The following is a 27,145-nucleotide window of genomic DNA, read 5'->3' as shown; positions in this document are numbered from 1 at the left end:
TCGTCTCTCATTCATATATTCTCATAAGAAACCAACTCTCTCTCTCTCTCTCTCTCTCTCTCTCTCTCTCTCTCAAACAATATGTCTTCCCAAAAGATTGTGTTGGTGAGTTCTGATGGCGAGACTTTCGAAGTTGAGGAAGCGGTGGCGAGAAAACTTCAGATCGTAGGACACATGATCGACGACGACTGTGCCCATAAACCAATCCCGCTTCAAAACGTTACTGGAAAGATCCTCCCCATGGTTGTCGAGTATTGCAAAACACACGTCAACGATGTAGATGATGCTGCTGATGATAAAGAAGACAGCGAGGAAGACAAGAAGAAGAAGAAGAAAGCTGATGCTGCTTCAGCCTCTGGAGATGATCATATTCATACCGACAAGAAGCTCGAGGAGGTCGAGGCTTTTGACAAAGGCTTCTTGCAGGATTTAGATTTGGAAACCGTCTTCCAAGTCATTCTCGCTGCTAACTATCTCAACGTGAAAGGACTTCTTGATCTCACTTGTCAGAACGTTGCTGATCACATCAAAGACATGTCTGTAGAGCAAGTTAGAGAAATCTTTGGCATCCAGAACGATTTCACTGAGGAAGAAGAGAAAACGATTCGAGCGGAGAACGCATGGGCTTTTGAGGATGTTGCACAACCCTAACCCTAACTTTTGAGGATGATCCAAAACCCTAACTTTCGTTTCTAATTGTCGGTTTTTAGGGTTTCTTTTTTTCTCCATATTTGATTTGGTGTTTTGGATTTATGATGTTGATTTCGGGTTCGTTGTTTATTTCTTTTCTTGGATATTATATATAACCAATTTTTTTCCTCATCCACCGGAAGAAAATACCTAATTATTTTGGGGTTTTTTTGTTGCATCTATACAAAGAAATAATGTTGTGCACAACCAAGTCTTGACATTAAAATAAATTTAAAACATTCATTTAGTGCATATTTATGTTACTTATTTAATTAATACAAAGTTTATATAAATAAAAATAAATTATGTAAAATAAATGAAATTTTAAAATAAAATAAAAACAATAATTTAATTGTTTTTTATTAGTGGTAATAATATAATTCAACTTTCATTTTAAATGTATCATAGTTTAAAATTTTAAATATGTTACTGGGTTTTAGAATGGAAGTAAATTTTAAATTTATGGTAGAATAAAACAATATTGATGTAATTGTATATATGAAATTATAAAGAGGGAAAATTGAAAGTGAAATATTAGTTTATAACATAATAGAAAGAAACAAAAATGATATTTCATAAATTGAATCAAATGTTTTTAATCCAAATTTGAGTATGAAAGATAATAATTAAAAAGATAATAAAATATCACAATATGAATAAAAAATTAACAAAACAAAATTATAAACTTCCCGCGCTAAGATACTGAAGTTTTCCTCTTCCCTATGAGTTCTAATCTCAATAAGAATGCTATATACGAAGAGATATAGTCTTCAATATCTTAACATTGAAGCATATTGAAGATGGAGAAAGAAAGTCATAAATATTGAAGGCATATCGAAGCCACAGAACCAAACTCAATAACATTAAGAAAACATGTATCCACTCACTATATACGAAGACAAATAAAGTAGACGAGCATTAACCCAAGAAAGATAAAAAAAAAAAATTACAAGCTCATCTGCCATAATAAGCCAAGCGAGGAGGATACAATCTTCCCCTCAGATATGTGTCAAAGGGTAACAAAAGAATGTGGAAGTTAAAATTGGGGAGGGACTCGCAATCTTCGTTTCGGCTACTGCCACTCGCGGCACTGACCACAGCTCCAACTACTTCCGGGTAAGGATGATGGGTCTTCTTCCCATGGAGAACAGTGAGAATGTATTAGTAATCCACAAACCGTGCACAAAAGATCAGGCGTTGGATCCATTCGCGAACATCTTTGGCATGGACCCATATCTTCACAGTCTTCTTCTTCTGTTGGTTCGACCTTAGGGTTTCCTGAAACAACCTTATCGCCATTTTGCTCGTACTGACCACCACCACTGTCATCGGCAGTCAGTAGCTCGGTCAACGAGAAATAGGTTTGGGGTTCAAATTCCATGTCATCGTAGTCGAAGAGTAGCTCACCAGACGAATCCCATTCTGTGAGAACAGGCAAAGCTTGCTCCTCTGTTTCAGGTTTCACAATAGGCTTTGGTTCGGGATAGTCCACATTAGAATCATCTCGTTTCACTTGCCTTCTAACCTGTAGCTTCTGGGGTCCAGGCGCAAAAGAAGTGGTGCTCCATTCAAGATCGAAATTACTGGGTGTAATTTGCTCGACTTTGGAAACTGAAACCAGGAGAGGATCATCCTCTGGAATAAATACGTCATCAGGGGGGTATAAAGGTGTAGCAGGTAACGGAGTAGAAGGTTTTGAGTCTTTTTGATCAGACATTCTTTCAGAATCAGAATCCAGCCCGGAATTTCCTTGCCTCTGTTTCTGGTTCTTAAAGACTAATCTTTTGATCTGCTTCTGTTCTTTGAGTTTGGGATCCATGTAAGGGCAATCAGGGGTTCGTATACGACGGCATTTGCAACATTTGAACCCAACAACTTCAGGAATTTGTGAGTCCTCGAGCTTAACAGCTTCAGTGTGGAACCACTCTGCATTTACGATTCAAATATTAAGTAAGATAACATTGGAGGCATTCAAGAAATTACACTTCGAAAACAATTGTCGTTGAGTAAATGATCTCCTTACTTTCACATTTTGTGCAGTGAATATATGTTAAACCAGGATTGTACGCCTGTTGGCAGATCCCACAAACCGGTTCCAGACTGGGTTTATCTGAACTTCCAGCCAAGAGAATGTTTTGGTTCCTGAAATCAACACCTGTGTCCTCCAAGTTCTTTTTCCTCCATATGACTCCACAGGACAGTGTCTTCTGTTTACTCTTGGATGTCACAGAAGAATCAGGAGTGAATTGTTTGACTCCTGAAGTGTTCTCAAGTGGTTTTTGGGATAGCAATTGTTGACTAGGAGGCTTAATCTTGATGACTGGAGTGACTGAATTTTGAGGTCGTCCGTTGATCTGTTGACTAGGAGGCTTAATTTTGATGACTGGAGTGATTGCGTTTTGATGTCTGCTGTTGATCGTGAGCTGGGGTATTGTCGATTGTATGTGACTGATATTTGTTTGAAAACGAGTTTTTGCAAAGTAACACTTTTTGCAGGTGACCAGAACTTCAACTTTTCCATTTGTGTGTTGTGACATCCAAGTGCACTCCTTGTGACAAAATCCTAAAAAGAAACAAAATATGACAATCCAACGCTGAAGCACAAACATACTGATATACTACAACAGAAATTTACAGTCCCACGCTTGTCAAACATGTGATTAATCCTTTTTTTCTTCTCTAAACTCTATCAGAGGAGCAGTGAAACTAATCCTTCTTTGTCAGGTATGAGATGGTACAATAGAAAAAGATAACATAGGGCTGCATTCCAATCTGTTTGGTGATTCAATTACCAGTAATTTGCATCGTTTGACCAAGAAGAGCTTAGAAAAAATATTATACTTTCTAGTTACGAGAAAATGCAAAAAATTGAAACAGTAAGAGGATAGTATTGTACCTTGGCAAGCATTACATGTTGTTGTATCCCTGCTTACATGTACAGAGTTGGAAGAGAAAGTTAATAACACAGTAAAGTAAAACAGGCAACTCAAAGGTAAATAAACCAATAATTACCGCAACAGAACATCATGATCACATGATGCACAAGAACATTTCTCCATCTTGTCCCTCCTTGAGGCTATATATGAAAATATATCCATGCGGGAAGCTTTCAGCTGCTTTCTTTGTAGCTTTGATAATTTATTGGATGGTTTCTTGGTTAAAGAAGGCATTTGTACTCTATGCAAACTCTCTTCAAAATCTTTGATCAAATATAGGGGAACACGGGTTTCTTGGAACCAATACTTTTCATTTCCATCTTGGGTTTTCTCGACCTCAATTACATTCTTCATGACGCGTGATGGCAGATGCTTTTGATTTCCAAAGAAAACTCCGTAACTAACCTTGTTATCACTAAGCCTTTTGTCACATATACGAGCATTTCTAAATATGGCAACATCTGTCTCTGGACCTTTGACATCCTGGAGATTTTGCTCTGGCCGTACAAGTTCACTCCACCTCAAATTCATATCCAGATATCTTACCTGACCCAAACGTTTGACTGGGTCTCAGAAATATATCAAATATACCTATAAAAAATAGCAACTATAATCACAGAACATAGACACAAACCTGAAGAGCGAGCTGAGATATGTTCTTGCTACTTTCAACAGCAGCTTTCCAATTAGACCGTCTGCTTCTTCTTGGGATGTAAGAAGCATCACCATAACTAAATCCAGGAATCTTTTTCGAACCCCCTAACAAGCAACAAAAAAAAAAAAAAAAAAATTAGTGTACCTGAAAACCATTTTAGTGGCGTGGAATAAGATTTCTACACTGGTAGCATCAGAAGCGATTTAAAAACCAAATAAACTTTCCACATGCTTAATGAATAGGTAAAATTAGTTGCACATAAACGTAAACAAACAAGTAAAAAGTATACCTTGCCAGGCTGCTTTCCTTGTTGCCAGCTGTGACAAAACTGCTTTCAATAAAATAACTTTTGATAACTTCCCTCCTCGCCACCATGTAAAGCTATCATCATCGTAACCTTCAGCTGTAACTTCAGCCTGGTTCTTTTGCCTTTTCCTACCAGGTCCACGTTTCTGTGTAACGCCAACAGTAACTGGAGCACTTTGGAAAATAGAATGTTCTATCCACCAGTCATCCATCAGTTTAAACCAATCGCCTGACAGAGCAATACCACAGATATTTTCCTCAAGCTGCAACCAAGATAGACAAACCAAATTGTGGAGATGAGACCAAGATAGACCAAATGTAACAAGAAAACAAATGCTTGGTATATCACACATTAGTGTAGACAAACAAGTTTTTAATCCAGAGAGATAAAATCTATGACTGTTCCGACGTTTACCAAGAAACTTATTATAAAGAACTACTCACTTCAAGTAAGAGTCCTTTTAAGGCTTTGCATGTGGTGGCTTCCTCTACCTGCTTACGCCACTGTTTTCTGGGACTTTCACTGAGAAAAGGGCCAGCAATCAGGCCACGCAGGCTTTCCTCTAGATATAGAATATATGCTGCAATACTTGAAAGAACTCCCTCCCCATTCTTTAGAGGAAATAGACCACTGAAGATCTTTGTCGCACCCTTAGTGGCACCCGATACAGCAGCATTTAACATGCATCCTCTCTTGCTTGCAGATGTGAGTTTGCAAGAATGACACCAACCACATCTTTCCCTCGTAATCTCCTTCTTATCAGGACTTGGCCAAAAGAAACGTGGGGCTATTAATGAAAATGCTTTCATCTGCACTAAGATGTTATTTGATGCAGCTTTCCTGGCACTACTGTACTTGCGAAGGTCAGGTTCATGGGTTTCCTCTGATGATAGGACGGCCAAACTGGCAGCCGCAGATACAGCCAGTTCTCCATTTGTGTAATGATTATTATATGCATGGGGTTTAAACGATAAACCCAAGTATGTAACACCAACAGCTAATTTCTTCCCCTGTATTCCACTTGAACTTCCTGTAACAGCATTGTAGGTATTACCCAAAGCAGATACAGGGATATCGAACACAGTCTGAGTATGATTTCTACTGGAAAAATTTGCACTATCTGACTTAGTCATCTCTGAAACCATACCATTCTCTTTATCCTTTGCTTGAGCTAAACCAATGTCCCCTTCCTTCAAGGAGATCATACATCCAGGAAGATCCCAGTATTGGGTGATCCCTTTGCAAATATCTAGATATTCTGGTGTATGATTTGATGCAGATAAAAGCACTTGTACAACTTTTGATATGTCATTGGCGTTGTAGTACTTGACAACTTCATCTCCATTGACAGATGTGTTTAGCCTGTTATTTAAGATGCAAGAAGGAGAATGCTCATCAGTGTCAGAACAAGCAAATCCAAGCAAACCAGCTTAATGCTGGCTAAAACCAATTAGCAACTATTTTCCTAGGAAGTAATGAATCTTAAACTATGTAGCAGGGGCATAGTTTGAAAGATCAGCTAACTCCAATAACTGCAAAAAACAATATGTGCGAATGAGGCATCGAAAACATACACGACTAAGTGATTGCAAGTACCCAAGAAGAGTCGCCCATGTGGATCCATTCCAAACTGTACTGCTCCTCTAAGTGAGGTTCCATGAGCAATCTTCGGCCCCTTTCTGTTAATGGTGCACTCTGGACAAAACCATGGCCCATCTGGTATATACATTTTTACCACACCAATGCATCTTGAGTGATACGCTAAAGGACATCCATCGCAACAAAGCAAAGTGCCATCCATTCCACAAATCCTACATTCATCGCTGTTTCCATCGACATCTGAGCTAACTTCATTCGAAACCCCTTCAGTACCTCTTGAATCCAAATATTTAAACTCGTTTGTTGAGCTATCAATAACCCCTTTATCCTTGTAAGCTGAGGTTTTAGCGAATCTGGGGTGGACCCGTCTAGGTCCAATCTCAGGAATACCCGAGGCATCTCTATCAGGATCAAGTCCAAATTCAGATTCTTCGCGGGCATCTATTTCACCTCTTAGATCTGCTACATCAAAGATGTCATCACAGAGAATTTGCAAGATCTTCAATTTCATCCCAACAGGTAAGGAATAATACTCCATTTCCACAACAAATTTGTTCACAATTTTCCAGTGAGGCCCACTAGCATGCCCCATCGCAGCAAAGTACTGAACCAAATAAACAGGCCAAGTTAGCACATCGAGCAAGCTCCAATCAATGCACCTGCAGATGGAAAAACAACAAAATCAGTGAAATGCTATCAACTAAAGAGGTAAGGCATCCCAAAATAAGCTCTTTCGACCATTTGCACTGGCAAAATATACTAAACTTGCAGGTTCATTATAGCCACAGCCAATAACTTTTCCTACTAACAGCTATAAAAGGTTTGCCTGACTACGCATTAAAGCTTAAACCCAATTCCTGAGCTTGAAAGGAAATAACTAATAAAAAAACCCGCCGTCAATATACAAAGACCTAGATTCTTTGTAGTTCAGAAACCTACCTAACCCAATGATCTAATGTGCTAGTTTGTAAGATGATTTTTATGCTACGAAACCAGAAAAGGCTTAAGAGATGAGAACATAAGTTATGAACATCCGGAAAGCAAACCAGAAACCTCCAAAATTAATAATTTGTCTACACTTACTCCAAGCATTTTGAAGCCGAATCAGACTCTTCTGAGGAAAGTCTCTCAAGATGACCCTTCAACGCCCGCATTAAGGCCACATGAACAGCATCCAACAAAGAATTTGGTCCCGGGAAATTCAGCGCTCCCACAAAATCATTGAGTTCAAATGGGCAGATATACAGCTGAAAGCTAAATGACCTTAAGAACCCATATACAGATAAGAGATGTGCCACAGCCTCCTCTGGGATACCAATTGTCCCTGAAGAAGGAGGCAAATCCACCGCTGCAACAAGAGTAGCCTCACTGTCAAAATCCGAACCTCTCTTAACTTCACTCTCAGACAAATCTGAGTCACTATACGAATCACCATCTTCAACATCTGCCTCAGATGCCTGAACTCCATTAACTTGATTTGGCAACTCAACCACTTTGCTCTCCTGAGAACTTCGTTTCTTTTTCTCCTCCCTCTTCAGTATAACTTTATCTAACTTATTCCTTCTAACGCGTAGCTCATTATCCAAGTAACTATCCTCAATAATTAAACGACGAAGATCACCACTCTCCATTTCCTCACAATCACCATCCTCATACTCCACTTTATACAACCCAGTATCATAAGACACTACCTTGCCTAGAAAAGCTCCATTTTCATCAAAATCTTTCAGCACATGACGACCAAGTAACGATACAGGCACCGCCGGCTCTACCTCCAAAACTTGCTGTTTCTTCCCTTTCGATTTCCGATTATCATCCTCTAATCTCTGGCGTTTCCTAGGTCTTCCCCTAGGTCTAGGAACCTTCGTTTCCATCGAAACAAACCCTAAGCTAGATCCGAATCAATTCCCTAAAATTGGAATCAATCCAAAACACCCAGTACGGTTCCCAAAAACCTCACCCTATCACCATAAAATTCGAATCACAAAACACCAAAATCGTAACCAGATCTACGAGAGTACTACAACCCGGAGATGAATCATTCAGGAAGAAGCAAAGAAACTCAAATCCTTTTGTTTTGCTCTACCGAGTGATTAAGATTGATACAGAGAGAAGGAGGATTATAAAAGATGCGAAGAGATTGATGAACACTTGCTAGAATTGAAACGCCGCCATTGATGATGCAGTTCGAGAACGAGAACTCTGAGAGAGAAGAAGAAGAAGAGCCCTAATCGAGTCGAGAAAGATAAACGAACCTCGACGCACACACAATGGCAGAGATTATTTGTGATTATTACGGAGCGAGTTCGACTCGGTTTTCGGGTTATTGGGCCGTGACCCGTTTTAAATTTAAATTATTTTTGAAAAATGGAATTTGACTTTTTTTTTTTCTTCTCGAAACGTATATGCACGAAAGGAGGAATGTTCTGGTACAGCACGTGTTCACCTGCGTTCTACAATGTACGGATGACGTGTCAAAATCTATGGGCTGGAGATGCTGTAATCGTACGTGTCAGAATAAACTACCAGATTAGTGAAAAGTTAACAAAGCAAATTACAAAAATATTGAAAGTAAAATCGAAAAAACAAAACCAGAATAACCAATAATAAAGATAAATATGCACAAAACTTTTTTTTGATGATATTCATCAAGAAATTATCAATTTCAAAATTGATTAGTGAAAGAAAATTAGTTTAATTTAGCAAATAATAAATATATGTTTTAACCAAGAATTCAATCAAAATGTTGACAGTTTTTCATGTCATCTTGTACATTTTTTTAGTTTATATATGAAACTGTTTAAATGACCAATAATACGACTATTAATCTTTAAAAATCTACATAAGCGCTACATTTTCAAGATTTATATTTATAGAACTGAAAATGATCAAATAAAATATTTATAAATTTCTAGGTTTTCTTACAAGATAAACCAAAAGTGAGATTTGTAACTCCCATATAAATATAATAGAATTTTGATAATACACAAAAGACTTTCTTTTTCTTGATAACTAGATACATTATTAACACTTTCTATAAATCAAGTAAATAAAATAAATTTGAAATTTGTATATCAGAGTCTTCTATTAGACTCATATTGGCCATGTTAAAAGCCTTTGAATGCATCATTTTTACTAAGAATGTAAAATTCATTTTAAAAAAAAAATTGTTTAGGGTTTACAAAATTGTATAGCCTACGAAATTGGTCTATGGCAAAAAAAAAAAAACTGAAAAATAGAAACGAAAGACAAACTCTAAAGTTCAGTTTATCAATAGAAGTCATGAAGGTTATTGTATCAAATGAAGTGATAAATGGTTATAATTAAAATTTCTTAAAATATGAATCTGTAAAGAAGAAAACAAAAAAAATGCTTAACTATCAAAATAACTTACAATCCTCGATATAGTGAATAATGTTTTTTTCCCCCTGCAAAACCTTAGGTTCCCATTGTAATAATTTGTTGGATCAAACATACTCAACATCCATGAACCAACTAAAAAAATATCACCTAAATTTTGATGCATTCATATAACAAAAGACAAAAAAAATTATATGGTTAAAAATACAACGAAGAAAACACAACTTTCAACATTAGAAGATTTATCACAAAAAGTAATATAAATAAAATAATTGATAAAACAAAAAATAGTAATTTATATTTAAAGTGTTACATAATATATCATAATCACAATAAAAATAACAGAATGTGCCATCAATAATCATAAATAAGCTAAAATGATAAGAGTCGACATGGAGAAGAATATGAAAATGGAGACAACAACTTATGTTACTAAAAATTACATAGGAAACAAATTAAAACACTTTTATAAACTACAATTTGGAAAATAATATACGCTTGAATAAAATAAAACGACCGTTAGAAAACAAAAAGAGACGAGAATTCAAAGTTGGGAAAATTAAAAAAAGCATTACTCGTTTTAGTAATATACTATAACACACGATAATGTGTGGGAGAGCTAACTCGCTATTCGGGTCGGGTTTATATTCTCTATCGGCCGTTTTCAATACTACGCTTTGTGATTAGTTATTTTCGCGTTTGGAGAAAATACAAAGAAGCAAGTGGCGGGAGAGAATAAGGGATTAGTAGTGTGTATATATATATTTAAGACATGTTATGTAAAGTGTTGTTGTTTACTCGTATATCACATTAGTTCGGTACAATTTTTTTAGCTTGTCTTTTTCAAAAATTATGATGCATAATTAAAATGTTTTTTTTTTACAAGCACCTTGACCCAATGGCGTTGAGTGTTGACCAAAGGTTTAGTAATGCTTTTACACCAAGAAATTTAGAGTTCGAGTCCAAGATAGCGCGATTTATTAATATTTCTGTAGATTAATGGAGACAAATTACACGAGATCTCTAGTGATGCGCAATTAGAGCTGTTCGCCGTGATTCTAACTATTGAAGGAGAAGATGGTGTCCAAAGTTAGCGTAGAGAAGGAGACATTCAATATCAGCAAAAGAAGTGTTGTTAATAGTGATCGAATAGGGTCGGAAGGAATTGCATATGGTAAATTATTTTTGTAACAATTCTTATAATCTGTAATAATTAATAAATCTACATATGTTTTTTAAAAAAAAATTAAAATGATTTTGAATGCAAAAAAAGAATAAATGGTGTGCTATAAACTTTTATTTATATATATATATATTTTTTTAAAATATTATAGCAATACCTTTTATTTGATTGAAAACAAAATTTGAATATGTTTTTTAAAAAAATATATAAGTTTCGACTTAGTTGAACGACAATGTTTTACATTTTCATAAAAATAATAATAATAACTGATCAAAACTTGCATAGTATAAGATTGATAGCAATATATTCTAGCTTCCATGAAAATGTTCGTTAAAACTGCATTGACTTTTGTAAATTGAAGAGTTGGCATGCAGTAACTATGACGCATTTGTTGGTTGTGTAGTCTGGTGAGAAGCTATACCAAAACCTTAACCTTCACATTCACATTCACTGATTCTTATATATGTGAATGTAAAGGATTGGTAATAAGAAAAAGAAACAGTGATAGCCACTAATGGGTATGCTCATTTGGCATAATAATGCATGTACGTATATATATACATCACCTTTGAAGCTAATTTTGGGGATAGCCACTAATGAACTATGGCTATAATATACTTGTCAACATTCCTCTGAACAGTGTATAATCAAAACTTGTTTGCTGAGCAAAATTACATGAAAGTATGAAGAAAAAACTAGAAATACGTTCTACATTCTGCCTCTAATGTTCTTGCATACGTATTACGTGCTATAATGAAAAATGCATGAGTTACTCTGATCACTTGGTGTAGTTTGATTGAGACAGTTACTAACTCTATATGGTAAAATGTTGTTAGTAGATTTGATCAGTACTTTCCATTATCTCTCGTATCGCTAAAAGCACAATCAATGATGTTGGAAGAAGCTATACTTCCATTTCTGAAATAAGTCTTTCTAGCTTCCTATGTTAGGACTCTAAATTTTGAAACCTCGTAAAAGTAAAACTGGGAGTTTAAGACTAAACTTAAGCTTTTATTCACTTAATAAGCTAAGATTATAAATGAACATTAAAAAGTGCACTTCGTAGCTTAATCTTTGCCGGCGATAACACTATTACATAGTCATGAAAGAGATAACTAACAAAGTCCTAGTCCAAGCCTCCAAGGAGTCCTCTTTCCAATATATAGCTTCCTAAATTCAAAAGCAAATAACACCAAGTAGAACCTAAGTAATCAGAGAACATCATCCAATGTTAGAGTATGAGTTTTAGCAGCAGCCAACACCTTTGTCTTCTCTTTCTCCAGCATAGCTTCTTTGTCTAACCACTTTTGCTTCAAGTTCTTCAGTTCTTCCTTTTTTTTCTCCAGTAGAGCTTCAATGTCTAAGCACTTCTTCTTAAACACCTTGAGCTCTTCCTCTAGTTCTTGCATCCGAGTCTTACTAAACTGCGCTTCGATCTTTGTTTCCCTTACTTCCTCCAGTTTACGCTCCAACCAATCCACCTTAAATCCCGAATCTTTCAGGTACATCAATGCTTTCTTTGCTTGGCTTAAGTCATCAATACAAAAGTCTTGCAGTGACTGGCACAACGTCTCAATTACGTTGAGGAGGAGATTAATGCATGATGTCCTCATAGTTTGGTTCTTTACTCGAAACTCTAGTGCCATGTCCGGGTGTTTTTCGAATATACGTTTCAAATATTCCACCTTCAGTAGAAACACATATCCAAAAAAACACACATATCATTAGTTTGAAGCCTCAAAGCTATCAGTAGTGATCAAATCTGTTCCCATATATATAACCAAACATTACCTGTGAAGGAAGAACTTGAAACCCATTGACATTAATGCTTTCCTTTACTGAAGCACCATCATCTTCGTTTAGCTTTACCCTTTTTAAAGGTTGAGTTACCTCTTGAGATGCCTCTAAAACATCTAACTCGCCAATAACTTCAAGAACATCAACCTCAGCAACAATCTTGACTTCATCGTTCACAAGAAATCCAAGTTTCTTAGCATAAAGTTTACTAAGGAGAAGCATTTTATGATTCCCAGAGAGAGTAGCATTACGATCAAACCATTGTTCTGTTTCTATAGACAACAATAAAAATAAAAATTAGAACTGATCCTAACTCAAAACAAACATATATAGAACTCACAAAACATGAACTCACCTCGTTGTTGGGAGAGTTCATCAGAGAGTTGATTTACAACAGTTAGGCGAAATTTCACGTGCCTTCTCCATTCACAAGGCAAATTTTTACGAGTAGCAACCATCAGATACAGAGACAAATAACTACCATCCTTAAATCCCTTAGGATATGCCATAAGACGCCTGCAAACAAAAACAAAACAGTGATAGATGTTCTCATAAACCTATACTGGACAAGAAACACAACAACATAGTGAATGTTGTCTTCTTCTTACCATTTGCAGCCACTGATTACAAACTCATCAGAATGAATGGTCAAGCACGCAGATTCCAAAGATGAGAAGTTCTTAATCACCCAAGTGAATCTCTTATCAGCTGCTTCTTCGTTACCCATTTCTTTGCAAGTAGCAACGAAACTATCATCAAAAGCTTAGAGACGAGACACTCAAATGGAACCAAGCTTGCGTCGCTTTGTCTTCTTGACTCTTATGGATTATGAATATTGGACTTAACGGCCCAATTCACCATTTCGGCCACTAATGTTTTCATGCCTTTTGCAGAGGGGATTAGTATTTTACCTTGATAAATTGTAACTTCATAAAAATAAACTCTGTTTAAGACCAAAGTTAAAGATTTGATTGATTATAACTGAACATTTCATTTACATAGTCACGAATGAGACAATTAACAAAATCATAGTCGAAGCGAGTCATCCTTACAAAAAGATTAGCTCTTTACAGAACTTTACTATATACAGAACACAGAAGTCTTTGGCTTCCTATGTTAAATTTGAAACCAGATTCAAAAGAACATACTTACACCTTACAGAACAAAAGTCATCAGACAACATCATCCAAAGTTAGAGGAGGAGCTCTGGCAGCAGCCAACACCTTTGTCTTCTCTTTCTCCAGCAGAGCTTCCATGTCTGAGCACTTTTGCTTCGAGTCCTTCAGTTCTTCCTTCTCTTTCTCCAGTAGAGCTTCTATTTCTGAGCACTTCTGCTTAAAGATCTTCAGCTTCTCCTCTACTACTTGTATCTGAGTCTTGCTGAACTGCTCTTCAATCTTCTTGTTCTTGACTTCCTCCAGTTTACGCTCCAACCAATCCACCTTAAAGCCCGAATCTTTCAGGTATGTTAATACTTTCTCTTCTTGGCTTAAGTCATCAGTGGAAAGGTCTTGCAGTGACTGGCATAATGTATTGATTATGTTGAGGAGGAGATTTATGCATGATGTCCTCATATTTTGGTCCTTTACTCGGAACTCTAATGCCATGTCCGGGTGTTTTTCGAATATACGTTTCACAGATTCCGCCTGCAGTTGTAAAAAAGGATGAATAACGTATACAGTCATATGTATAGTTGCATACATATCCATTAAACTGAATGGTAGACTCCAAAGTCACCACTTTCCCCCCCCCTACATTTTCTCAATTTCTCTGTACTAAGGTGTGCTCTAATGATAAATTCAAAACAGCAACAACAAAGAAGGATATGATAAATCTCATGAGTTTGAATCAGATTAGTTATGAATAATTTATCAAAACCAGACCTTATCAAACAAAACGATTCTAAAAAGTTTGAATCTTTATGAACTTGTTACCTGTGAAGGAAGAACTAGAAACCCATTGACATCTACTAATGAAGTCTCCTTGTCCAAATGACTAGAAACCGCACCATCATCACCATTTAACCTCATCCTTTTCAGAGGTTCGACCTCATGAGATTCCTCTGAAACATCTAATTCCCCAATAACTTCAAGAACATCTACCTCTGCAATAATCTTGACTTCATCATTCACAACAAAACCACCTTCTTCAGCATTAAGTTTGGTAAGGGGAAGCATTTTTGAATACCCACAGAGAGGATTGTATTCATCGAACCAATCTTCTTTTTCTATAGACACCACGAAAAGTTAAAAGTGATCTAACTCAAAACAAACACCAAAACCCAATTAAAAAAATACGAACTTTACTTTGTTCAAAGCCTTATATAACTCACTTTCTTGTGAAGAGAGATGATTTACAACAGTTATGCTAAATCTTGTGTGTCTTCTCCATCCACAAGGCAAAGTTTTATAACTAGCTACCATCAGATACAGAGACAAATGACTAGGAAATTGATTTCCCGTAGGAAAAGCCACAAGACACCTGCAAGCAAAAATACCATAGATGACAATGGAGAATGTTCTAATAAACCTATATTGGACAAGAAACACAACAACATCAGAGATTAACAAAGTTGTTTTCTTCTTACCATTTGCAGCCACCGATCACGAACTTATCAGACACTATTGTCTTAGATTCAGAATCAGATGAGAAATTCTTAATCACCCAAGTGAATTTCTCATTCCCCATTGAAGACAGACCAACGAAACCCTTGAGTGAGAGTTGCAACTGGCATTGTTGTGTTGTGTCTGTCGTTTGGTGTTCTTCACTTATGGGTTTACGGCCCAACTTTCCATTTTGGCCCAATTTAACATAAGTAATATAGCCCAATTTCCTCCTTGGTGCAATCTGATTCACTGTTGTGGAATGTGGTAGGAAGCTAGTCTTCTTATAATGACCATGTTATGAGCTATAAGACAGACAGTACTAGAGAAGATTTTCAAGTAAATGAACAAGCAACTTAAAACATAGCTCTACAAAAACAACTTTGAAAGCTTTTTTTTTGCTGATAGGAATTGTTGTTTTCCTTATTATGAATTGTAACTTTATAAAACTAAACTCGGTTTAGAAACGAGAAATGGAATCATGTAAGCTCTTCATTAGTGGGATTAGTGTTTACATTAATGATGTTCTAACTTCATTAATGGCTCTACATGTCAAGCTTAAAAACAGCTTTAAACTCGGTTTAAGACCTAAGTTAAGAATTGATTTGCTTAATAAGCTACGAAAATAACTGAACATACCGTTTACATAGTCATGAATGAGACCACTAACAAAATCCTAGTTCAAGCAAGTTATCTTTCACAAAAAGATTAGCTCTTTACAAAATATAAGAGTTTCCAGTAGACAGAACACAAAAGTCTCTAGCTTCCTATATTAATTTTGAACCTAGACTCAAATGAATATACTAACACCTAGTAGAACCAAAGTCATCAGATAACATCATTCAATGTAAGGGAAGGAGCCCTGGCAGCATCCAACACCTTTTTCTTCTCTTTCTCCAGCAGAGCTTCTGTGTCTGAGCACTTTTGCTTCAAGTCCTTCAGTTCTTCTTCTGTCTCTGAGCACTTCTTCTTAAAGACCTTCACTTCTTCCTCTAAGTGTTGCACCCGAGTCTTCCTAAACTGTTCTTCGATCTTCTTTTCCTTCACTTCCTCCAGTTTACGCTCCAGCCAATCCTCCTTAAAGCCGGAACATATCAAGTACGTTAGTGCTTGCTCTGCTTGGCTCAGGTCATCAATGGAAAGGTCTTGCAGTGATTGGCACAAAGTCTTGATTAGGCTGAGGAGAACATTTATGCATGAAGTCCTAAGATCTTGGTTCTTTGCTCGGAACTCTATCGCCATGTCTGGGTGTTTTTCGAATATAAGTTTCACAGATTCCACCTGCAGTTGTAAAAAAGAATGACTAAAGTATACACTCATCTGTAAAGTTGTATACATATACCTAGCCTGATTGGTAGACTTTTAAAGATACCATTTTTTCCCTACATTTTCCTCTGTATCAAGATACGTTCTACCGATAAATTCATAAACAACAACAACAAAGAAGTAAATGATAAGTCAAAGCTTCTAAGAAGTTTATGAACTTGATACCTGTGAAGGAAGAACTTGAAACCCATTGACATCTACTGATGAAGTCTCCTTGTGCAAATGACTAGACACGGCACCATCATCACCATTTAGCCTCATCTTTTTCAGAGGTTGTTTTACCTCTTGAGATCCCTTTGAAACATCTAATTTCCTGATAACTTCAACAACATCTACCTTAACAATAACTTTAACAACATCTAGCTCCGCAATAATCTTGACTTCATTGTTCACAAGAAATCCACCTTTTTCAGCATTAAGTTTCTCAAGGAGGAGCAATTTTTGAAACCCATCAAAAGAACGCATTTGATCAAGCCATCGTTCTGTTTCTGTAGACACGAAAAACAAATAAGAACTGATCTAACTCAAAAACAAAACACATAATTCACAAAATCCAAACCTTATAGACTCACCTACTCGTTGGGAGAGTTTATCAGAGAGTTCATTTACTACAGTTAGACGAAATCTTGTGTATCTTCTCCATCCATGAGGCAAAGTGTCACGAGTAGCAACAACTAGATACATAGACATATAACTATCATTTCGAAATCCTTTCGGATAGACCTTAAGATACCTGTAAGTAATACAAAACCACCATAGAAAACAATGGATGTACTGGACGGACAAAAAACATTAGATGTAGAGAAAGTTGTCTTCTTCTTACCATTTGCAGCCACCGACCACAAATTCATCAGAACAAATGTACCCAGGTTGCAAAGATGAGAAATTTTTAATCACCCAAGTGAACTTCTTATACCCCATTGAAGACGAATCCTCACAAGTACCACAACCAAAACAATCAAAGCTTGAAGACGACCAACGAAACCCTATAACCAGAGTGGCACTGGCACTGTTGTGTCGAACCTACTCGTGTCCCTGGTCTTCTTTAATTATGGGTCATGGGCTTCGGCCCAATAAGTTTTGTGGTTGGTTTTGGAAATAGTTAAACAAGAAGGGGTAAAATCGTAATTTACTCACCTAAACCTTATTCTAGAAACATCTAGACCTTTATTCAAAGAAGAAGAAGAAGAGTTTCGTGTTTTTTTCACAAAGCTATTCGGAGATGGCGGAGCACTTAGCATCTATATTCGGAACAGAGAAGGATCGAGTGAATTGTCCTTTCTACTTCAAAATCGGCGCTTGCCGTCACGGTGATCGATGCTCGCGTCTCCACACCAAGCCAAGCATCAGCCCTACGCTTCTCCTTTCGAACATGTATCAGCGTCCCGATATGATCACACCTGGTGTTGATGTTCATGGTAACCCTATCGATCCCCGTAAGATTCAGGAACACTTCGAGGTTGGTAACTCTTTTTCTTCGTCAGTAGATTGAATTTGGGAATAATTTGATGTAATTTAAGGTTATTGGATTTTGAATTTTTGAGATTTTGTGCGAATTGAGTGATTTTTCTAGAGATTTTTTTGGATATTTTCATGAAAATTTTAAAGTATGCTTTCATTTTTGTTAGCTATCTTTTTTTTTTCCTCCAGGAGATTGAATTTAAGGTTAACTTGATTTTGAATTTTTGGGATTTTGTGCGAATTGAGTGTTATTTTAGGGATTTTTTAATATGTTCTTGAAGATTGTGAAGTATGCTTCGATTTTGGTTAGCTATCTTGTTGTATCCTTGTGGATGAATGATTTGGTGTTGATTAAGTAATTGGAGATGATTGTATGTGATTGTGAATTTTGCAGGACTTTTATGAAGATCTGTTTGAGGAGCTGAACAAATATGGTGAGATTGAGAGTTTGAACATCTGTGACAATCTCTCTGACCATATGGTAAGTTTTTTTTTGAGATACTAGCAAAGCATTCTCTCATTTTTTATATTTCATGGAAGTTAATGATAATAATAGTTTGAATCTTGTGGTGTAGGTTGGTAATGTGTATGTGCAGTTTCGAGAAGAAGAGCAAGCAGGATATGCGCTTCGCAATCTTCAAGGAAGATTCTATGCAGGTTGTTTATCACTTCGATGTTGTGTTTAAAGAAGTTTTCTTGATTTTCAGGCTTTTGCGTTGGTCTAACTTGTTGGATCATTTGGAAACACAGGTCGTCCAATCATTGTTGACTTCTCTCCTGTCACTGACTTCCGTGAAGCTACTTGTCGACAGTATGAGGAAGATACTTGCAAACGTGGTGGATACTGCAACTTTATGCACCTTAAAAGCATTAGCAGGTCATATGTTTGCTCATTTTTCATTTATTGCATAGTTATTTTGCTATTGTACTTGGACTCACTTGTTCATCAATTTGATTTGGCAGGGGATTGAGGAGGCAGTTATATGGAAGATACAAGAACAGGCATAGTCATAGCAGAAGTAGGAGCCCTTACAGGCATCGTAGTCATGAAGATCGCTCTCATGAAAGGCGTAGCCGCAGTAGAAGGCACGAGGATGATGATGATGATAGTGAGAGCCGTACCAGGAGTAGAAGACACAGGAGCAATAGTCCTCACCACAGAAGAGGAAGGAGGAGTACGAGCAGAAGTAGAAGTCCTGGTGGAAGGAGACAGAGAAGTCCTGTTAGGGAAGGGAGTGAGGAAAGACGTGCCAAGATTGAGCAATGGAACAGGGAGAAAGAAGAGCAGGAAAATGCAATAAACAGGGGAAATGAAAATTGCAGTGATGGGCACATGAAGAAGGAAGACTATCATCAGGAGGGTCCTTGCAACAAGAAGGCTGTGGATACCACTAAGTATATCTGGTCAGTGCAAATTTTCCTTCCGATACATCTCGTCAATGTTATATAGGTAGATTTCAGTTAGGTATTAGTGTGTTACATCATTCAATACACATAGCTCACAGCCCATTTTCCGCTGTGCAGGTTTGTGCAGGGTCAGATACTCTGTGATTAAAATTAATTAGTTTGCTTAGTTACATTGATTGGTTGCTGACAATTTCTCTTGGGAAACTCATGTATGTGGTATTATTAGTAGTCCTTGCATGTGCTTGCTTGCTTGATTGCCCTGCTATAGTGTGAACCACCCTTACCTTGTGTGGTGCATTTGTGAAACCGTTCTAAAAAGCTTCAAGGTTTTAATATGCTCGGTTCTGTAATTAGGTACTAACAAAGAATGCATTTCTCTGTGGTTTCTTGGGTTGGTTCATACTTCACTTGTAGTCATTGTGTTTATTGCTCAGTTTGTTTATGAATTGGATGTAGTACTGTAGAACTTTGTTTGTTGCTCATAGTCATAGTGTCATTGAGTTGATCATTGTGTGTGTTTGTTCTGTTCCGGTGTGAGTTATATGTAGTGCATGTAGAACTTTGTTTGTTACAGTCAGGGCAATATGACGAGTGCAAGTTGGGAATAGAGCGAATGCAACCATAAGTCTCTGTATTGGTTCTGGTCATCTAATCTCCCAACTCTTACTTTTCCCCCATCTCTCTCTCTCTGGCTTTGGTTTTTTTGTATGCTTACGGTTTTGTGAAGATTTTTGCAGGTTCAGGTTTGGCCTTATAGGAATGATAGGTGCGTAAAAAAAGGTTTGTTAACAATCTGCGGAATTTGTTTTACAGGTTTTAATGGTGGCTTGAAGATTTGTGTTTAAAAAGATATGCAGATGCTAGGTCTTGTGGATTCAAACTTTGTTTCAGACAGGTCTGATGGTGGCTTGAAGATTTGTTTTTTGTCTTTTGTGTTTTCAATTTTCAGACTTGTTCTTGGCTTTGTATGGATAATATTTGTACGTTGGAAAGTTTAGTATGATTTATAAATGCATAAACTATGTCCAAAATCCAACATGATAAATATATAATAATACTAAGCCCAAGATATAAGTAATAAAAATAAAATAACTCATTAAGAGAAATAAATATTATCCCACAATTGAAACTAACTAAAACTGTTTTGACTTTGAATTTACAAATTTTTAATGGTATTTATATTTGATAGCCTCAGTTGACCAATTAATTAAATATCTAACAACCATAACTCAATATTTAGTTTTCTTTTTTCCAGACGTTTTTACCCCTATCTATCACTTAGATAAACAAATAAACATCGATTCTCGTTCTCTTCTTATATCTTTCTCTCTACTCTTTATCTCTCACCTAAACATATAACTTTTTCGTTATCCGATAATATCCACACGTATTAACAAAAATATTATACTAATTAATGTGTTATCCCTTATCTAAATGTATCATATTTAAGGATTCAGTTGTGTTGCATTTTTGTTGAGTTTTATACTTTATTATCGTTTTATAAGAATTTCATTATTTGATAACAATCTAATTATCCGATAACATAATTGATAACGATCTAATTATCAGATAACATATTAGATAACAATCTATATATGCAACTTAGTTATCCGATAATAATCTATATAGCGCATCATCATTGGTACCTCTGCACAATTGGATCTTGTCAGAGATTTGTATAAAAAATAATCATTACATCCTGAACTTGCAACTAAATTAGTATAGGGATAGCCACGTATTTTCTCCTCTCTCCCATTAAAAAAACTAATTTTCAATTTATTAACTCCTTCCTTTTTGTTTTCCATTTATTTGAGCACATACTTTTAACTAACCCATTTTTAATCTGATGCCTATAAACATAAGATTACTTTTCATTTTCTTGACTTTAGAATTTGGATATTATTATGTTGACATATAAATTTTGCAATGCAAAAACTTTTGTTAAAAATACGAAATGATATAAATAATAAAAGTCAACACTAATACTGCATCCATTAACATTTTGGGAAAATATATACTAATTTATAAACTCAAGATGTTAGATAATTAATTCGTTAACACAAACAAAATAACCAGCCAAAATAACTCACTAACATAAATAAATCACATGCCAAAAGTCTAACTAAAATAAAAAAATATTCGTCTTTTTGAATTTACAAATTTTTAATCTAATACCTAAAAACATAGGATTACTTTTCATTTTCTTGACTTTAAAATTTGGATATTATTATGTTGACATATATAAATTTTGCAATGCAAAAACTTTTGTTCAAACTACAAATTGGTATAAATGATAAAAGTCAACACTAATACTGCATCCTATAACATTTTGGGAGAAATATAGTAATTTATAAATTCAAGATGTTAAATAATTAATTCGTTAACAAAAACAAAATAACCCGCCAAAAATCTAACTAAAACAAAAACTATTTGACTTCGAATTTACAAAACTTTAATCTGATACCTAAAAACATAAGATTGCATTTCATTTTATCTTGACTTTAGAATTTGTATATTATTATGTTGACAAATTTCTTTGGTAATGTTTGCATATAAATACATAATATGAGGACATTTAGATTCAACTCATAATAAATAAAAGAAAAAAAATCAATACAAAAGCTCGTGGACTCCATCGACTCATTGTTGAAGCCAAGGTATTAATTTAAATAAACAAGTAGATACTATAGAAGAATGATCTATTAGATTCATATGATGAGATTAAAGAATATATAATGGAGATATGAACATATCTTATAGGATTATATTGGTAACCATAGAAACATTTTTTTTTTTTTTTTTTGATGTTGCATGATTTTGCAGAATAAGGTGTTGTGGAGATGTTTCTTTTTGGTAAAGAGATACAAAACAAATGCAAAAGAATGTATCGTATCAGACTATCAGTATAAGGGAAGATCGAATAAGTTCATTACCAGATCCTATTCTTGGTCAGATACTCTTGAATCTGTCTACAAAAGATGTTGTTAAGACAAGTCTTTTGTCTACTAGATGGAGATCAGTTTGGCGTTCGGTTCCCGGGTTAGATCTTGCTGACTATGAACTCTCGGATTATAGTTCCTTTGTGAATTTTGTCAATAGCTTCGTTGAGTTCTCTGTTGTGTCACCTATTGTAAAGCTAAAGCTTACTTCTAAGAGAGAGAGGAGTGATCCCTTGGCTATCAACTCATGGGTGGATGAAGCTGTTACACGTAAACTTCAACATCTTGAGATTAGGAGATGTAATGGTTTTGAGCTTCTGCCAATTAGTCTATTTGTCTGCAAGACTTTGGTATACTTGAAGCTTTGTTACGTGGCATTTTTTTGAGTTGAACCATGTTTCTTTACCGCGTCTCAAGACAATGCATCTAGAAGGAGTTCGGTTCACAAATCATGCGGCGATAGAGACACTTATCGCGTCTTGTCCAGTTCTAGAGGATTTGAGCATAGTTCAAAATGATTTGAAGGCTATACGTGTGTTCTCTGACACAATAAGTAGTATCAATCTGGTTCGCGATGTTAGTTTTACCAACCATCAGGACGTTGAGAAGTGTGAAGTTGAGATTTATTCGCCTAGACTCAAGTATTTGAGTCTTAAAGATAACAAATCCTCAAGCTTCACCATATACAACTTGTGTCCATCTGCCAAGGTAGATATCGCTGTTGACTTCAATGTGAAAGGTGTTTTGGATCCAAATGACTCGGGAAAGAGAAGTTTTATTCGTAATTTCCTCAACATGATCTCAAGTGTCCATGACATGATCATATGTTGGAAAACTCTTAAGGTACTTAGGTACATATACTCTAATCATGTTCAATGAATCAATTAATTATATTCCTTAATGCACTTCTTTTGTTTTCCTTCTAGGTTATTTATCAATACTCGAAACTAGAAACCCTACCTTACTTTCCTAACATCTCTCATTTGCATGCTAAAATCTTGGCTGCGGATTAGGAAATGTTGCCAATCCTTCTGTGGAGCTGCCCGAATCTTAAATCCCTCATCTTAGTACGCGTTTTCTTGGTTACTTAGTTTTGTTTACATCAAAGATTATCCTACCCATCTTATACTTTTGTTTCTTTTTGTGGTATTTTTAGGAGCTTAATGGTTGCACTAAGAAGAAAAAGCAAATAAGTATCTCATATGTGCCTTGGTGTTTGTTTTCAAGCCTAGAGAGTGTCGAGATGAAAACGCCAATTCGTGGAACTCGAGTAGAAATGGAACTGATAAAGTATTTCCTCGAGAATTCAAGATTTCTCAAGAAACTTTTTCTGCGAGTGGCCGGTGGTACGATGAAAGAAGAGTATATCATCTTCATGGAAATTCTAAGGTTCCGAAGATGCTCTAGTGCGTGTCGAGTCAATGTTGTTGGACTCGAAGAGACGATGCTGAAACTATGATTGAAGAGATTGTGTTTCAAGTTTTCTCTCATAAAGTATATTATTATGCGTCTATGTTGCTTTTGATTTTTTTGTTGTTGTTTCGTTTCTGAGTAAAAAGAAAAGATGGATTGCTAATGGCTTGATTATCACGGACCAAAGTGAAGATCAACTTGTAGATGAATCTATGCTTCAAGGATTGGTTTTTATGGTTGTGAAACATAATTAACAACGTACGGTTTCATGCAAGGCATGATAACTCTTCCTCTCGACCATCAGCTGCTCTTATTGCGGACATCAAGAATCCAATTAGGTGTAGGCTTTGATACTCTCTCAAGGGAGCAAACCAATCTCGCCCTCTCAAGACTTGTGCCTTCATACTTAGTTTGATTTGTTTCATTCCTAAAGCCACTTGTTGTCCAAGTGTTGCTGTATCGTTTTGTGTTTCTTTCTTCTGTAGGTCTCTTGTACCAGTAATATGTTTCAATCTATAAATTGGTATCCCTTTTGAAAAAACCAAAATGTCTATGAACCAGTGAATGTACACAGACAAACCATTCATAAGATTAGATGAGATGAGAAACAAAGTACATCCAGAGCATAAATAAGTTGTGGCCACATTAACGGATAAAAAAACTAAAGCCGTTCGGAAACATTAATCGACGAAAATCAGAAAATTAGGCGGCTTAAAGACTCTTCTTTCCTAGTACTAAATTAAGCGGTTCAGGCAGAGCTTGGTTGATCGACCCTGCAGCTACTAATTTCGAGAATGATATGTCCCGATATCCCATCCATGGTTCTCCTTACAACCGATTTGTAGTCGCAACTCTTGGCGCTGAAGTTAATGTGGAATATGGCATTACTCGACTTAAGCTTCAGACGCGGCTCTCTATGAGTTTCACAAGTTTCCACAACTATCTTCTTGATCTCCACAGGCAAACAAGAGTCAAATCCATCCTGCAAAAACAAGCTTACTAAAGTTCAACAAAACTGCCAAAGATATAATAAGACTACACGCAAACATGCTATAAGTTTTCCACTCTCAAGTACCACATTATATCTCCAGAAGGAGAAAAGTGCAAATTCAGTATATAGACGTAGCCAATCATATTCACATATGTCCTGCTCCTGAACCTGTCAAAGACAACACATCTTCAAATAATTTCATACAAGAACGTTACTTTCAAACACATAACACAGTTTACTTACCTCGTAGAATCTTAGCTTATCATCACCAGTTCCTGCTTTCGACAAGAAATCGGGCATAGACCCTTTGTAAAACTTATCGATTGCACGATCATCAAGCAGAGAGACACACCCTTCCCCTACAATGTGAAGAACACACATTCAAACTTTTCAGGTACAACTTTAAAATGCTTTTATATCTCAAAGTATAACATACTCTGTCATTAGAGGATTAAAATCACTATACTAATAGAGTTACCAGGTGTCTCGGGTTTGATTCTGCAAAATTCAGTATAGACTCTTAATTGGTCTCTGTACCTAGAGACTGTGACCAAGGTCTGAAAAGTGTGTGGTGAATTATCTGCAAGATCCTTCACCTCCACTGTTATATAGTAAGACATAGCAAGAGAATACTGGATGTTGTATTTGGGTATGCCCATATACTGCAACTTCCTCCCCTACAAAGATTGAAACCAAAAAAAAAAAGAATCAGAAACAAGATTCCACAGTTATCAATGAATACTCAAAGCCACAAGTCAGGTAAAAGGGCAACACTAAACCTGTTCAATGTTGAAGCAATGAACTCCCAAACGGCCACAAAGAGCGATTTCGCTACAGGGTTTACGATCGCCTAGAAAGACTGGTGAGATTCCATATGATGGGATACAAACATTGCCATCAATATCGAAACCCTACAGCCAATTCCAATATATTACAGTTCTGGTGTAAGATATAATGTTCAGCTTTCCTAGAAAATCCCAAACCACAGAACCTAAAATACCAAATCCAAATGCAGAGACATGAAAGCTGAACTCTACAGCCAATTTTGTATCGAAATTTTGCTAAAAACAAAACCTTTCCTTGGTAAAGAGTAAACATAGAACCCAAATCCCAAATTCCAAATCCTAAATCAAAAGCAGAGAGAGAGAGAGAGTGTACCAGAGACTCGTTAACTTGGCGATAGTATTCTTCGTCAAGTTCTTCCTCTTCCTCAGAAGTCCATCCTTCGACTTTTTCTTCTTCTTCTTCTTTTCTGTTTTCGGATAAAATAAATTGTACGAAGTCATTTATGTCTTCTTCTTCTTCTTCTTCTTCTTCTTCTTTTACTTTTTCTTCTTCTTCTTCTTCTTCGTTTTTGGATAAATACAATTCATCGGCTTTTTCTTCTTCCTCTTCGTTTTTGGGTAAATACAATTCGTCGACAAGATTACCCAATCCAAGCAAAATCGAGTGGCACTTCTCGTCAGATAACTTTCCACTATCCAACAGCCGCCGTAGAACATCCGCCATTGCCGAGATCCAAAGCTTCAATCATAGGGATTCTGAACTTTTTTTTTGGATTTTTTTTTTTTTCGTTTGGTAAGATCTCTCTAAGACACGTGTATTAATTGATAAATTATTATTTTTTGGAAAGTTTTGTAATTTTAATCCAACTAGGTAATGTACCCGCGCAGTTGTATATTTATTTAATTATTTTAATTTATTTATTACTTGTAAAAAATAGATTAAATAAATTTTAATGTTTATATATGGTGAATGAGGATATTGAGAATATCATATATGGTGAAAGAGGATATAAAAATGAGTATTTATAGGATAAAATATGATGTAAGTTATAATTCTGAAATAACTAAATTAGAGTAGTTATAATTATATTTTATAGTGTGTTAATTGAAATTGAATGGAAGAAACAAATAGTCAATTGAAAGGTTATATAATTTAAGTTACAATTTAATAGTAAAGTGTGGATTTCAAGTATGAATTAAAGTATACGACTAAATGTGTTAGATATTTGGTTTAATTAAAAATAAATATTATAATTAAAAATAAATGCTAAATGGACCAATAAGGAGAAACCTTAAAAAATTCCCAAAGAATAATTTTATTTTTTTAATTTGTTTTTATATTCCTCTTAATTTAAGCTATATCTCTAGGTTTAATTATATCTTTCATCGTTGTAGTATATATAATAGATAGAAAATTGAATATCAAATTGTTTTTTACATAGGAAATAAAGTATAAAATTCAAAGTTTACAAAAATTATAATGTTGTTTATATTATTACATGTTGAATCACAAACTAAATATAAGGATCATTATTCTTAAAAGAATGTCTTACAAATTGGTTTGATAATTATATAACAAAAAGTTTATTTTGTTAAAAAATTACATATTTTTGAAATTAAAATAAATATACATGAATATATGAGAAAGAAACAAACATCCAATGTAAAATAATGAAGATGGTTTCTTTAGCTT

The 27,145-nt window shown here is 35.5% G+C and overlaps 8 protein-coding genes across 12 annotated transcripts; 3 read left to right on the top strand and 5 right to left on the bottom strand.

Annotated features, from left to right (window-relative positions):
- Positions 1-81: 81 nt before the first annotated feature.
- LOC17887166 (SKP1-like protein 16) lies at positions 82-651 on the top strand. The gene has a single exon (XM_006292535.1). It carries the CDS (start codon positions 82-84, stop codon positions 649-651), a length of 570 nt encoding a protein of 189 aa, XP_006292597.1.
- Positions 652-1,511: 860 nt separating this feature from the next.
- On the bottom strand, positions 1,512-8,437 carry LOC17885508 (DDT domain-containing protein PTM). 2 transcript variants are annotated; one of them, XM_023782103.1, is made up of 10 exons: positions 7,271-8,437; positions 6,163-6,846; positions 5,736-5,950; positions 5,032-5,618; positions 4,571-4,850; positions 4,261-4,385; positions 3,703-4,172; positions 3,587-3,615; positions 2,714-3,253; positions 1,512-2,616 (listed from the first exon to the last, which is right to left on the bottom strand). In XM_023782103.1, exons 1-10 carry the CDS (start codon positions 8,059-8,061, stop codon positions 1,763-1,765), a joined length of 4,575 nt encoding a protein of 1,524 aa, XP_023637871.1. In that variant the 5' UTR covers positions 8,062-8,437; the 3' UTR covers positions 1,512-1,762. The 2 variants fall into 2 exon arrangements, with proteins under 2 accessions (XP_023637871.1, XP_006292624.1); XM_006292562.2 differs by having other exon boundaries at positions 5,032-5,950.
- Positions 8,438-11,941: 3,504 nt separating this feature from the next.
- On the bottom strand, positions 11,942-13,254 carry LOC111830533 (MATH domain and coiled-coil domain-containing protein At3g44790-like). Of its 2 annotated transcripts, XM_023782884.1 has the most exons (5): positions 13,136-13,254; positions 12,883-13,043; positions 12,522-12,799; positions 12,089-12,415; positions 11,942-12,025 (listed from the first exon to the last, which is right to left on the bottom strand). In XM_023782884.1, the coding sequence occupies exons 1-5, from the start codon at positions 13,252-13,254 to the stop codon at positions 11,942-11,944; spliced, it is 969 nt and encodes a 322-aa protein (XP_023638652.1). The 2 variants fall into 2 exon arrangements, with proteins under 2 accessions (XP_023638652.1, XP_023638651.1); XM_023782883.1 differs by having other exon boundaries at positions 11,942-12,415.
- A 219-nt stretch (positions 13,255-13,473) lies between these two features.
- LOC17884925 (MATH domain and coiled-coil domain-containing protein At3g44800) lies at positions 13,474-15,246 on the bottom strand. Its single transcript, XM_023782882.1, has 4 exons — positions 15,115-15,246; positions 14,860-15,008; positions 14,462-14,754; positions 13,474-14,173 (listed from the first exon to the last, which is right to left on the bottom strand). Exons 1-4 carry the CDS (start codon positions 15,213-15,215, stop codon positions 13,700-13,702), a joined length of 1,017 nt encoding a protein of 338 aa, XP_023638650.1. The 5' UTR covers positions 15,216-15,246; the 3' UTR covers positions 13,474-13,699.
- A 477-nt stretch (positions 15,247-15,723) lies between these two features.
- LOC17884946 (MATH domain and coiled-coil domain-containing protein At3g44790) lies at positions 15,724-17,473 on the bottom strand. The gene is made up of 4 exons (XM_023782881.1): positions 17,280-17,473; positions 17,029-17,189; positions 16,622-16,944; positions 15,724-16,411 (listed from the first exon to the last, which is right to left on the bottom strand). Exons 1-4 carry the CDS (start codon positions 17,375-17,377, stop codon positions 15,959-15,961), a joined length of 1,035 nt encoding a protein of 344 aa, XP_023638649.1. The 5' UTR covers positions 17,378-17,473; the 3' UTR covers positions 15,724-15,958.
- A 167-nt stretch (positions 17,474-17,640) lies between these two features.
- LOC111830558 (splicing factor U2af small subunit B) lies at positions 17,641-20,362 on the top strand. Of its 3 annotated transcripts, none has more exons than XM_023782973.1 (6): positions 17,641-17,915; positions 18,312-18,398; positions 18,493-18,574; positions 18,668-18,794; positions 18,881-19,321; positions 20,138-20,362. In XM_023782973.1, exons 1-6 carry the CDS (start codon positions 17,679-17,681, stop codon positions 20,142-20,144), a joined length of 981 nt encoding a protein of 326 aa, XP_023638741.1. In that variant the 5' UTR covers positions 17,641-17,678; the 3' UTR covers positions 20,145-20,362. The 3 variants fall into 3 exon arrangements, with proteins under 3 accessions (XP_023638741.1, XP_023638740.1, XP_023638739.1); XM_023782972.1 differs by having other exon boundaries at positions 19,442-20,362; XM_023782971.1 differs by having other exon boundaries at positions 18,881-20,362.
- A 1,834-nt stretch (positions 20,363-22,196) lies between these two features.
- Positions 22,197-23,722, top strand: LOC17885697 (putative F-box/FBD/LRR-repeat protein At5g22670). Its single transcript, XM_023783125.1, has 3 exons — positions 22,197-22,613; positions 22,681-23,106; positions 23,420-23,722. Exons 1-3 carry the CDS (start codon positions 22,197-22,199, stop codon positions 23,720-23,722), a joined length of 1,146 nt encoding a protein of 381 aa, XP_023638893.1.
- A 519-nt stretch (positions 23,723-24,241) lies between these two features.
- LOC17886670 (UPF0725 protein At3g44770) lies at positions 24,242-26,215 on the bottom strand. The gene is made up of 7 exons (XM_023782577.1): positions 26,056-26,215; positions 25,826-25,899; positions 25,447-25,578; positions 25,146-25,344; positions 24,911-25,026; positions 24,752-24,835; positions 24,242-24,658 (listed from the first exon to the last, which is right to left on the bottom strand). Exons 1-7 carry the CDS (start codon positions 26,174-26,176, stop codon positions 24,425-24,427), a joined length of 960 nt encoding a protein of 319 aa, XP_023638345.1. The 5' UTR covers positions 26,177-26,215; the 3' UTR covers positions 24,242-24,424.
- Positions 26,216-27,145: the final 930 nt, after the last annotated feature.

This window comes from Capsella rubella, unplaced genomic scaffold, assembly GCF_000375325.1.
Source record: "Capsella rubella cultivar Monte Gargano unplaced genomic scaffold, Caprub1_0 scaffold_5, whole genome shotgun sequence".
Lineage (NCBI taxonomy): Eukaryota > Viridiplantae > Streptophyta > Magnoliopsida > Brassicales > Brassicaceae > Capsella > Capsella rubella.
Note: the sequence above shows the minus strand (reverse complement) of the source record. Positions and strands in the feature narration are given on the sequence as shown.

Coding starts and splice junctions, on each gene's coding strand:
- LOC17886670 (XM_023782577.1), bottom strand. CDS start 26,176: ATGGCGGATGTTCTACGGCGGCTGTTGGATAGTGGAAAGTTATCTGAC. Junction 25,579..25,825: donor GCCAAGTTAACGAGTCTCTG/GTACACTCTCTC, acceptor AATTGGCTGTAG/GGTTTCGATATTGATGGCAA. Junction 25,027..25,145: donor AATCAAACCCGAGACACCTG/GTAACTCTATTA, acceptor TTCACATTGTAG/GGGAAGGGTGTGTCTCTCTG.
- LOC17885697 (XM_023783125.1), top strand. CDS start 22,197: ATGCAAAAGAATGTATCGTATCAGACTATCAGTATAAGGGAAGATCGA. Junction 22,614..22,680: donor TATTTGTCTGCAAGACTTTG/GTATACTTGAAG, acceptor CCGCGTCTCAAG/ACAATGCATCTAGAAGGAGT. Junction 23,107..23,419: donor TATGTTGGAAAACTCTTAAG/GTACTTAGGTAC, acceptor TGGTATTTTTAG/GAGCTTAATGGTTGCACTAA.
- LOC17887166 (XM_006292535.1), top strand. CDS start 82: ATGTCTTCCCAAAAGATTGTGTTGGTGAGTTCTGATGGCGAGACTTTC.
- LOC111830558 (XM_023782971.1), top strand. CDS start 17,679: ATGGCGGAGCACTTAGCATCTATATTCGGAACAGAGAAGGATCGAGTG. Junction 17,916..18,311: donor AGATTCAGGAACACTTCGAG/GTTGGTAACTCT, acceptor TGAATTTTGCAG/GACTTTTATGAAGATCTGTT. Junction 18,399..18,492: donor ACAATCTCTCTGACCATATG/GTAAGTTTTTTT, acceptor CTTGTGGTGTAG/GTTGGTAATGTGTATGTGCA.
- LOC17884925 (XM_023782882.1), bottom strand. CDS start 15,215: ATGGGGAATGAGAAATTCACTTGGGTGATTAAGAATTTCTCATCTGAT. Junction 14,755..14,859: donor TCATCTCTCTTCACAAGAAA/GTGAGTTATATA, acceptor TGGTGTCTATAG/AAAAAGAAGATTGGTTCGAT. Junction 14,174..14,461: donor TTCTAGTTCTTCCTTCACAG/GTAACAAGTTCA, acceptor TTACAACTGCAG/GCGGAATCTGTGAAACGTAT.
- LOC17885508 (XM_006292562.2), bottom strand. CDS start 8,061: ATGGAAACGAAGGTTCCTAGACCTAGGGGAAGACCTAGGAAACGCCAG. Junction 5,951..6,162: donor ACTTGCAATCACTTAGTCGT/GTATGTTTTCGA, acceptor CTTAAATAACAG/GCTAAACACATCTGTCAATG. Junction 3,254..3,586: donor AACATGTAATGCTTGCCAAG/GTACAATACTAT, acceptor GTTTCTTTTTAG/GATTTTGTCACAAGGAGTGC.
- LOC17884946 (XM_023782881.1), bottom strand. CDS start 17,377: ATGGGGTATAAGAAGTTCACTTGGGTGATTAAAAATTTCTCATCTTTG. Junction 17,190..17,279: donor GTGGTCGGTGGCTGCAAATG/GTAAGAAGAAGA, acceptor TATTACTTACAG/GTATCTTAAGGTCTATCCGA. Junction 16,412..16,621: donor TTCAAGTTCTTCCTTCACAG/GTATCAAGTTCA, acceptor TTACAACTGCAG/GTGGAATCTGTGAAACTTAT.
- LOC111830533 (XM_023782883.1), bottom strand. CDS start 13,254: ATGGGTAACGAAGAAGCAGCTGATAAGAGATTCACTTGGGTGATTAAG. Junction 13,044..13,135: donor GTAATCAGTGGCTGCAAATG/GTAAGAAGAAGA, acceptor TTTTGTTTGCAG/GCGTCTTATGGCATATCCTA. Junction 12,800..12,882: donor TGAACTCTCCCAACAACGAG/GTGAGTTCATGT, acceptor TGTTGTCTATAG/AAACAGAACAATGGTTTGAT.